The sequence below is a fragment of the Ursus arctos genome, unplaced genomic scaffold (genome assembly GCF_023065955.2).
Source record: "Ursus arctos isolate Adak ecotype North America unplaced genomic scaffold, UrsArc2.0 scaffold_20, whole genome shotgun sequence".
Taxonomy (NCBI): Eukaryota; Metazoa; Chordata; class Mammalia; order Carnivora; family Ursidae; genus Ursus; species Ursus arctos.
In genome coordinates this window covers 49461371-49472293 of record NW_026622875.1, presented here as the reverse complement: position 1 = coordinate 49472293, position 10923 = coordinate 49461371, and the positions used below count along the sequence as shown (strand labels likewise).

The following is a 10923-nucleotide window of genomic DNA, read 5'->3' as shown; positions in this document are numbered from 1 at the left end:
CACAGCGCGGAACGTCTTTGCGGCGCCGGAAAGCACTACCGTCGCTAACGGCCGTGCTGGGTGTGGGCGCCCATCCGCCCTTCCGCTCGGCTTGTGTTGTCATTGGCTGGCGGCGGAGTATATAAGGACGTCATTTCCGCCCACCCGTCCTTTCCGCGCTACCCCGGGGAGGGTCCATACGGCGTTGTTTTGTGTGAGTGCCCCGTGGGGTTCCTCGGCGTCCTCGAAAGCCATTAGAATAGCTTCCTGCTGGATTGAGGGGTGCGAGGACTGAATGGAAGCTAGCAGGGAAAGCGGGCCTGTCTCGGGCCGGAGCGCTTCACCACTGACCGGATGCCCGCACGTGGCCGGGCCCGGGCCCGCGAGTTCCCACAACGACCCGGGAGCGCGCGGAGGTCGTGCTAGAGCCGGGGCGCTGGGCGAGGGTGCGGACCGGCCGGCGGCTGCAGTGCAGAAAGAAGGGCTGGCGTACCGCGCTGCGATTGTTTCGGACCTCGGCCGTGAGCTCAGGCCCAGGCACCAATTTACAACAGCTGTTTGGGCTGTTGGTTTTCCTTTTCGTGTTGATTCTTGGCAGGCTTTTGCAGAAAATTAGTTGTAACTCTAGAGAGAAATAATTGTGAAGCGCCCACTTGTAATCTGCATGAAAATTTGTTCGCGTCGTGCTGCCTTTGCTCATCCATACCTTTACTCCGGGTTACTATTGAGTGTTAAGTGGCAGTTCACCATGTTCGTCTTGTTTAATTATTTGGGTGTTTTTCCTATCTCCACACTCACAACGATTTGCTGTAATTTTTTAATGTGTGGGATATGTGTGTTGTATTGTCTCATCCCACTAGACTGTAAACTGAAAAGTGTGGTCCTTGGGTTGCATTTAAATATGAAGTTGTTTGGCTCTCAAGAGTAGTTAGAATGCACCTGGTTCCTTACCCACTTAAAGAACTGGAGTGAAAATGACTGGATTGTTAACTTGTTTTTCAGGTTTCCGTCGTAACTTAAAGGGAAACTTTCACAATGTCCGGAGCCCTTGATGTCCTGCAAATGAAGGAGGAGGATGTCCTCAAATTCCTTGCAGCAGGAACCCACTTAGGTGGCACCAACCTTGATTTCCAAATGGAACAGTACATCTACAAAAGGAAAAGTGATGGTCAGTCGTGCTTTGATTTGCTGGGGAGGGGCATTCCAACTGACTAATAAACCAGATCACTACGTTGGAAATGAGCTTTAAAACTAAGTAAAAGTGGGGTGCCTGGCTGGTTTAGTAGAGCATGTGACTCAATCTCAGGGTTGTGAGTTTCACTCCACGTTGGAGATAGAGACAACTTTTAAGAAATTAAAAACAAAGTGTTCTGGTGGTTTTGGAAGGATAGCTTTCTGGGCTCCAGTTCAAGGGAATGTCTGTTGGTAGGTTATGGGACTTGGGTTGCTCCATGAAAGAGCTGTGAGATACGAAGATGAAGCTCATTAGCTTAACTTCTGTAGTGCCTTGTATTTCACAGATTAGCTTAACTTCTGTAGTGCCTTGTATTTCACAGGTACTGATCCAGGTTTGTTTGTGTTCTGAGAGTGAAGTTGAGCAAGAGATAGGAAGGAACAATTAGGCTGGGAAGGTAGGTTGTAAAGCCTTTGTAAGGCACTTTGGGCAAGGGAGTGCTTCAGCTCAGAGATGAACCCACTGAAGAACATAATCCTGGGAGTGACATGTTGTAAAGCAGTTTTGGGTGAATCTGGCATGGAGGCAGGTGGTAAAGAAAGTGTGGCTAGAGGCCAGGGAGTGGGTAAGAACTTGCGGGAATCCATATGGGGGCCTGATGTAGGCTTAATGCAGGAAAAGAAAAGATGCACTTTGCTACTGAATCAAGGCTGCACACTATTAAAGCTCAGGGTTGAGGCCAGAGGTGGCCAGTGAACTTCTGAGTGTCGGAAGTGTGCTATAAAAACTGCAAGATTTTCGCTAACACCAGTAGAGCTTGTCTCTGTGACTGGAGTTTGATAGTACTCTCTGCTACATACAGTTTTTTAGAAGAAAATCCATTGCAAGTTAGGTCAGGTGTTACAAAGCTTTCTGCCATCACCTAGGTATCTACATCATAAATCTGAAGAGAACCTGGGAGAAACTTCTGCTGGCAGCTCGTGCCATTGTTGCCATTGAAAACCCAGCTGATGTCAGTGTTATATCGTCCAGGAATACTGGCCAGGTTTGTGAACAATATGTTTGGTTTTTATTACAAAAAAATAAGCATACAGGCATTGTGGGATATAGGAAAAAGTATAAGAAAATAAAAATAGTCCGTAATTTAATAGCTTATACAAATATTGAATTGCTAGTCTGTTTCACTATACATAGTACTTGGCATCTGGTGGTTTGTCGAGCTTCACTTTTCAAGAAAGATTTTCTAAAAGGATAATAGTCCTCCGAGGCTCATCAGGCCTCCTAAGAGAATCTTTGCCAGCACAAATAACTTAATTTCTTTTCATGGCCAGTGGCATAAAACTTGTATTTTGCCCCATTTCTGTTTTGACAATTCTTTTTCTGTTGAGAAAACTAATGAATTTCTTGGAAATTGATTTACAATTGGCCCTTGAACACCACCATGAATTAGGGGCACCAGCCCCATGCATGACTGAAAATCTGTTTAACTTGACTCCCCCAAAACTTAACTACCAATAGCCTACTATTGACCTTCAGAAGCCTTACCAGTAAGAAAGATAAGCAGTTGATTGACACATTTGCTATATGTATTATATACTGTGTTTTTAGGAGTAAAGCTAGAAAGGAAAATACGTAGTACTGGAAAAAATCCACGTGTAAGTGGACCTGCATGATTTAAACCATGTGGTGGCCAAGAGTCCACTAGATTAAGAGCTCTAGCAAGGGTTTCAGTCAGCCCATTTCTAATTTGAAAAAGATGCTTGACTTGAATTTTTGACCGATGTTTAAATTGTGTAGTGAGACATGTTCTTTTGTACTTGTTTAGATTGGTGGTGAAACTGGTTACCATAAATATAGGGTGTGTTTTGCAGGGGGTTATTCCCCAGAGGCTGGCTTGTGACAGAACTTAAAGTTCGGGGCATGGTAGAAGACAGTTTTTAATTACTACCGTAGAATGAACTTAGTGACAACTACTGTGGTTTCCCTCAGCAAAAATTCACTGAGCATCTATATTGGTCCAGGCAGTGTTGCTGGGGGTTTGGGATATAGTAGGAAAATACTAAGTCTGCCTTTCTGAAGGGATGCAGGAAATACCTTTTTATGGAGGTAAAGGGGAAGGGAAAGAAAGTGGGTATATTCCTGCTTTATATAGGGTAGCTGTGATGAAATTGGACCAGATCATGGAAGTGCTTGTTGGTGTCACTGTTGTGCTGTCTGAATTGATGAATTTAATTTTCATGACCCCGTTGGAAGCACATGAATAACCTGCCCAAGTCACAAGAGTGGCTTACTTGGTTCTTGAAACCCTGGAGCCTCCAGATGTGAGGAAGCCAATGAGGCCCAGGTGCCCTTGCATTGAGAGTGGGGAGAGCATTCCAGGCAGAGGGTCTGGGGGTGGGGTATGCGTAGCATTTCTGGGCCCTAGTTCTGTAAGTTCTCAGGTAGCACAGAAGACAAAGAATTGCTGGGTGTGTGAAGTGCTTTGATGTTTTCATCGGTGAGGGAAGATGGGAGGGCTCCAGACGCTGTGGCTTGCTTCAGGTGGTTACAGAACTGGGTGTCTGCACATGGACACTTGGGGGTTCCTGTGATGACATCTCTGGAGCACTGCTAACTCTTCATGTTAATTCTTTAAGCGAGCTGTGCTGAAATTTGCTGCTGCTACTGGAGCCACTCCTATTGCTGGCCGCTTCACTCCTGGGACATTCACTAACCAGATCCAGGCAGCCTTCCGAGAGCCAAGACTTCTGGTGGTTACTGATCCCAGGGCTGACCACCAGCCTCTTACAGAGGCGTCTTATGTTAACCTGCCTACCATTGCTTTGTGTAACACAGACTCTCCTCTGCGCTATGTGGACATTGCCATCCCTTGCAACAACAAGGTAACAGTGTTACGGTGTACACTAGAACCTCGAATTCTTGAAATAGTTGGGCATTCCTCTGCACATTGTTAGAGCTTGGAGTTGAGGCCACTGGCTGGCCGATGAACTCACAAGTGTAGGTAGTGTGCTACATGAGGGGCAAGTCTTTTCGCTAACACCACAAGGGTCTCTGGCCCAATGAGTGGAGTTTGATAGTAATTCTTGCTACAAGTATAATTCAAATGTGTCATCTTTAAGAAGAGACCATTTTTTAAATGGCCTGTGTTCTCTTCTGCTTTTGTCCATATTTCTTAACTGCTTGGGCCTTTCATTACTGGGCCTTTTCCGATTTTCAGAGCAACTTGATGAATCCTGCTGTAAGGTCCTAAAAAGGTGGGTTGCATGTGGTTCAAATTGGTCCAGTTTACTGCTTTCAGAATACCTGGTTCCATCTAATAATCACCCAAAGAGATGTTGTAATACCAGTTCCAGGTATTTTGTTTCATTGCCTAGGGTGGAGTCTTGAAGTTTTGTTTTGTGTTTTTTTTTAATTCCATGGGTCCAGTGCCAGTCAAGGTTGAGACACACTAATACATAGAATACTCCTTGTTAAAATAAGCACTTAACTAAGACAGGTCTATTTTGTTGGTACCAGGGGTCTAGATGGGACAGATAGATGGAATGGGGAGGTGCATGCTGTTGGGGGTGACCCAAGTGTCACTTCTTAACCTGGTGCTCTTGCAGGGAGCTCACTCAGTGGGTCTAATGTGGTGGATGCTGGCCAGGGAAGTTCTGCGCATGCGTGGCACCATTTCCCGTGAACACCCATGGGAGGTCATGCCTGATCTCTACTTCTACAGAGATCCTGAAGAGGTAAGCTTCCTCCACAAAGAAGCAAGTTAGACATCTTGGTCTACTTCTTTGAAATAAAATTTGTTTTTATAATTTTTTTTCCTTAATCAGATTGAAAAGGAAGAGCAGGCCGCTGCTGAAAAGGCTGTGACCAAGGAGGAATTTCAGGGTGAATGGACTGCTCCAGCTCCTGAGTTCACTGCTACTCAGCCTGAAGTTGCAGACTGGTCTGAAGGCGTGCAGGTGCCCTCTGTGCCCATTCAGCAGTTCCCAACTGGTATGTGTCAAGATACATCAGTTTGGGTTTTTGGTATTCTTAATCTTTTAAAGGATCTCCATGGCTGTGTATATTAGCACCGAAAGGTTCTTGCGCTATAGCTGTGCTAATGTTTTGATGATTGAATTCAGTGCTTTTGAAGTGGTCTGGCCTTGAGTGTTTGTCCTTTGAAATGTGTATTTGGTGGAAATCAAGGCATAGTGTTGGGAGTGGGGCTGACTGTGTTTTTTTGGTGTTCCCTTAACAGAAGACTGGAGCGCCCAGCCGGCCACTGAAGACTGGTCTGCAGCTCCTACTGCTCAGGCCACTGAATGGGTAGGAACCACCACTGAGTGGTCTTAAGCTGCTCTTCCACAAAGGCAAACAGAATGGGAATGAGGTTGACGGAAAATAAACAGTTTGTAAAAGTCGTCCATTTCTGTTTATTTTGCATTCCAGATCAAGAAATGCCTGGGATTATTCCATGACCTGACTTCAGTTTTACTTCTAAAGCCCACTTTAGATAAAAGTACTTCTGACGTGAGAGTTTCCCTTCACTTCTCTTTTGTGTAAGGAACAGCTATTCTGGAAATAGATTTAGGGGCGCCTGGGTGGCTCAGTCTGTTGTGTCCCACTCTTGATTTCAGCTTGGGTCATGATGTCAGGGTTAAGGCATTAAAGCCCCATGAGTGTGGAGCCTGCTTAAGATTCTCCCTCCCCACCTCCCCCACCCCCACTCCTGTACTCTCTCAAAAAAATAGATTTAAATAATTGTAAATAGGTGGTAACCCTGGGAATAGTTTTTCCGAGGTCAGACCTGATACTCTTTTATTGCCATCTGCCCTTGTAAGTTATATAGAGCCAGAGTTTGAGTAAATTGCTTTTCAGTGACAGCCTTGCTGTATGCCAGTCATGTGACCAATCCTTAAGTAACATCTGGTATTTGAAAAGCTGCCTAGGGCAAAGGTGGGATGCAGTCTTTTCTACTCTGGAACCATTGGAGGGGACCCAGCTTGTCACCAGCTCAGCTTGCCTGCCGGTTCTGGGAGGGTTGTACAGGTGTATAAAAAGGTCATTAGGTTGTGCTCTCCATATCTGCCGTTTTCTGTGTATATTCCATTCTATTTAAAATGCAGCACTCTCCTTGTCATTTCACAACATTTGACCCATTAAAAATTGGAGAAATAGGGTGGACCCAGGTTTTGAGGAACCTGAATGAGGTACATTGATTCACTCCCCCTCTTGGAAGACATAAATATCCGTGTGACCTGATTACTAGGGCCCCTTCCAATAGTGCAGGGGCAGTAAAGGGACCCCATAGCTCAAGCATCATTGGTTTCTTGGGGATTCTGTACTCTGTGCAGAACAAATTTGGGTGCCTCTGCCATAAAACAGCAAAGCTCCAATGTGCTTAGGCCTTGAACCCATAGCACTTTGTAGTGCTGCAAATGGTCAGCAACACCAGTTAATTCCTGGAATCAGGATGGCTGGAGGGAGGGCAGGTGCAGAAGGACCAGAAAGAAAATTGGGAGTGGGGGAGAGGTGTAGAACATATTAACAGACTATTAGCCTGTTTTGGGGCAGAGGGGGCTGTTCAGGGAACAAGGAATAGGAAAACTGGTGTTTTCATGGCAACTTAAAGTATATATTCTGGAAAATAGTGGTGTCAAAGGCTGACTCCCATGTGGCAACTGCTGGTCCAACCCCCATCCCTGCTCTCAATCTGTGTGCTAGTGGCCAGGACTTACAACCTAGAGCCCTTGCTGTATTTTGCCCCTTGCTCAGGCACTCCTGGCATTCCCACAGTAGTTCCCACAAACAGGCCTTTTTCCCCTAGACCTAAGTTCCTAAACTTAAGTCCAGAGTTAAGGGACCATGAGCTTGGCCTAACCTCGCACAGTTGGGTTTATACCCAGCATGATGCAGCCGAGGGATCTAGGTGGAATTTCTCAGAGATCTTACCCACCTGGGTTTAGCTTGCCCAGGGCCTCACACCCTCTGCATCCAGGAGAATTCAATCCTGTTCCTCGTGTCAACAGCTGCTGAGATTTCTGCTCCAACCCAGGACCACAAAGTGGCCCAGACTTAAGTCACCCCACTCCAGGACAACGTTGCTGTCCCATGGCTGCAGAGCCAGTGCCTTTAAGCCAGCACAAACTGGAATAGACATTTTAAACCAGTCCAAACTTTTTTTCAGCTCGATGGTGCCTACCTAATGGTTACTCCTTAAGCCTGCTGAATCTAAGTGACAAATTAATCTCCGCCTCCAGGTGTTCACCCTGCAACCTGCCACTGGCAGCTTTACCCCGTGGGTGTCAGCAGCCTTGAGTCTTCCCAGGGACTGCTGGAGTGAGGAGGAGCTTACCTCCCTCCCCTGCCCTGCGTTTGATTTGGCCAAGTGGACCTCTTTTTTTTGGCACTTTTCCATCTGTTCACACTAGCACAGTCTTCCTGGACATAGTAACTCATTCAGTTCTCTTACCCCACCTGATCTTGGAAACTGCTGTGAATAATACATGGCTTATGATTTTTTTTCCTTTATTGTGGAAACAATACTTAGCATGAGAAGAAACCTCCAGCTTAAGATTTTTCTTGTTCTTATCACAGCTTCTAGCTTTTGATGCGCTTCTTGGGTTTTGTCTTACAAACTTACAGAAACTGAATTCCATCCATAAGTTTTGTAGGGTTCCCCCTTTTCTCCTCTGCTTTCCTAAATACTTTGGGGGCTTCCATAGAGCACGTTTCTTACTACATCCCAGTACAAAGGCAAATCAGCATCCCCACTGAATTCAGCCGAACACAGAACTTGACACTTGGTAGATACTAGTCAGTACTCCGAACAGAGAAAGAGGTTAAGAATAAATCCTAGGGGCGCCTGAGTGGCTCAGTCGGTTAAGCATCCGACTTTTGATTTTGGCTCAGTTCACGATCTCAGGGTTGTGAGATCAAGCCCTGCATTGGGCTGCATGCTGGACATGGGACCGGCTTGAGATTCTCTCTCCCCCCTCCCTCTGCCCCTCCCCCCACTTGCATGCGCTCTCTCTCCCTCTCCCTCTCTGATAAAATCTTTTTTAAAAAGTAAGTTGTAGAGATTTACAAAGCATTTAAGAAAGAGCTGGAGGGTTATATTCCATTAAGCAAGCCTCAGGCTCCCAACAAGGCTTGAGGTGCCCACTTTTACACATTTGGCAGCACAGAGCTCATTTCACAGGCAGCTGCATCACCTGCTCTAAAACTTCCCTAGGGTGTTACAGTCTGCTCCCCGACATCAAAGTCGCAGTCTCACACGGTGTTTCAGGGACATGCTGCGCTCTCCGGGGCCGGCTTGGGTTGAGGTCTTCTGGTGAGTGGGTGGGTGAGACTAGGTCTGGTCTGGGCCATGGCCCCGCACCAAGGTGATCTGTGAAGGGCCTCTGGCTGTTGCATTACCCTGGACATCATGTGCTATGAGTGAGGCAGATAAGCATAGCTGATTCCAAAGCCCGCTCTGCTGAGGTGATGTAAGAAAGCCTTGCCTAGCTCCTTCCTTACGTGTGGCTCTGGGCAAGAGATGTCTCCCAGTGGCTCAAGTGGCCCCAGCATGTAGATAATCATGGGGCTGTGATTCAGAGATTGTTGTGCACGGCAATTAGCCTGGATCCCAGCATGTAGCAAACACTCATTCTATGTATCAGATTGTCTTTTGTTAGTGCATAATTTAAAAAGAATTTTTAATTGTAAAATGCATCATCCATGCAGATGACTACAAAAGATATATTTGTATATTCTAGAAAAATAAGAATCAAATGAAAGCCTCTGTAATCATTACATGGGTTTTGACATAGAAAGCTGCCAGAATCTGAGAAGGTTGCCATGTGAGCTTCCTGTTCCTTGCTTGCCCCCTGAAGTCACAGAGCTCCTCTCCTGCAATACCTTGGTTCACTTGATTGTTAGATACCTAAGTGTGCCCTTTCAGTCAAGAATTTAGTTTCCCTGACTTGAGTTTCCTATAAATGAAATCATAGCATATTTTTTGGTGTCATTTGCTTTTTTAAATTTTGATTTTAAGTTTTTTGGGGGGAGGGAGAGAGAATTTTTTTTTTTAAGATTTTATTTATTAAACAGCGAGAGAGGGAACACAAGCAGGGGAAGTGGGAGAGGGGGAAGCAGGCTTCACGCTGAGCAGAGAGCCCGACGCAGGGCTCGATCCCAGGACCCTGGGATCATGACCCGAGCTGAAGGCAGACACTTAACAACTGAGCCACCCAGGAGCCCTGGAAGAAAGAGAATATATATATATATATTTTACAGATTTTATTTATTTATTTGACAGAGACAGCGAGAGAGGGAACACAAGCAGGGGGAGTGGGAGAGGAAGAAGCAGGCTCATAGCAGAGGAGCCTGACGCGGGGCTTGATCCCAAAGCGCTGAGATCACGCCCTGAGCCAAAGGCAGACGCTTAACGACTGCGCCACCCAGGCCCCCCTATGGAAGAAAGAGAATCTTAAGCAGGCTCCACGACCAGTGTGGAGCCCGACTTGGTGCTTGATCTCACAACCCTGAGATCATGACCTGAGCCAAAATCAAGAATCGGATGCTTAACTGACTGAGCCACCCAGGAGCCCCTTGTGTGATTTACTTCTTGCCTTCAGTGTTGTGCGTTGTGCCTTTCATCCCAGTTGCTATGTTCCTACAGAATCATCCATGACATCAATATCCTGCAATGGCCATTTGGGTTGTTTCCATGTTCTGACCATTATCAACAGAACTACTTTGAACATTTTTGATAGATCCTGGTGCACCCAAATTTCCCCACTGTGGCCTTCAACTCTAACTTCACCAGGTAACATCAGATGGTTTCACAATAGTATACAAAATCCTATGAAAACACAACCACAACCCTCAGTACCTTGTAGTGTTCACACCATCCTTTCTTCACTGCGCAGAACAGCTGTGTCTCAAAATCCAGGGACCATCCATGCAAAATCTGATCCTGGTTTCTCTCTTCTACCCCTACTCTAGGAGTCCGTCCCTGGCCCAATGCCACACTGTTCTTCCTCTTTACTGGAATTTTATAATCTATCATGGCAATAGGTATGGCAATCCTCTTCCCTTCCTCTTCTCTTCAAGAAAGTCCTGGCTATTATTGACCATTTTGCATTGTTAACACACATTTTTTAATCAATTAGTATAGTTCCACTATAAATCCAATTGGGATTGTATTGATGCTATAATTTAGAGCAGTATTGACTGACATTGAGTTTTTCAATCCATGACCAACCTATATATCTTGCCAGTTTCTCATTTTATGCCTTTCCCTCAATAAAATTTTATAGTTTTTCCCGAAGAGGTTTTGCATGTCTTTTGGTAAATTTATTCCTAGACTCTTAAGATATTTTAAATCGTACTCCTTAAGAAGCCATTATTAGGAATCCTATTGTAACAGCTTAATCCATATTCTAAATAACGTAGATACCCAGTGGTAAATGGTAAATGTCACTATTGCCATGGGGCTTCTGACTCTGCCTGAGCAATTCAGACCCTTTGTGCAAGGCAAGAATGATTACTAAATTCCATCCATGAAAAACCTGCTCCAAACCTGCGTGCCACACACTGTACTCATTCAGTAGAGCAGACCCTGTCATACTTCTGGTGCTAAGTGCAGCAGGTTTCACTTAGGAATAACCCAAGGAGTATCCAGTTTTTTCTCTGCAGAGAATCTCAAGTAAAATAAGAATTCAACATTCAACAAGTATTTATTAAGGACATACTCTAGGCTAAACATTATTCTAAGCACTGGGGATAGAGCAGTGAATGAAAAC

General features: G+C 45.4%; 1 protein-coding gene and 2 non-coding genes across 3 annotated transcripts; all 3 read left to right on the top strand.

Moving 5' to 3' along the window:
* The first annotated feature begins 119 nt into the window (after positions 1 to 119).
* Positions 120 to 5553, top strand: RPSA (ribosomal protein SA). Its single transcript, XM_026496771.3, has 7 exons — positions 120 to 193; positions 982 to 1147; positions 2080 to 2198; positions 3790 to 4035; positions 4759 to 4887; positions 4978 to 5143; positions 5391 to 5553. The coding sequence occupies exons 2-7, from the start codon at positions 1015 to 1017 to the stop codon at positions 5483 to 5485; spliced, it is 888 nt and encodes a 295-aa protein (XP_026352556.1). The 5' UTR covers positions 120 to 193; positions 982 to 1014; the 3' UTR covers positions 5486 to 5553.
* LOC113254194 (small nucleolar RNA SNORA62/SNORA6 family) lies at positions 1863 to 2013 on the top strand. Its single transcript, XR_003315713.1, has one exon. It is a non-coding gene; the product is annotated as a small nucleolar RNA SNORA62/SNORA6 family (small nucleolar RNA).
* Positions 4093 to 4247, top strand: LOC113254193 (small nucleolar RNA SNORA62/SNORA6 family). Its single transcript, XR_003315712.1, has one exon. It is a non-coding gene; the product is annotated as a small nucleolar RNA SNORA62/SNORA6 family (small nucleolar RNA).
* Positions 5554 to 10923: the final 5370 nt, after the last annotated feature.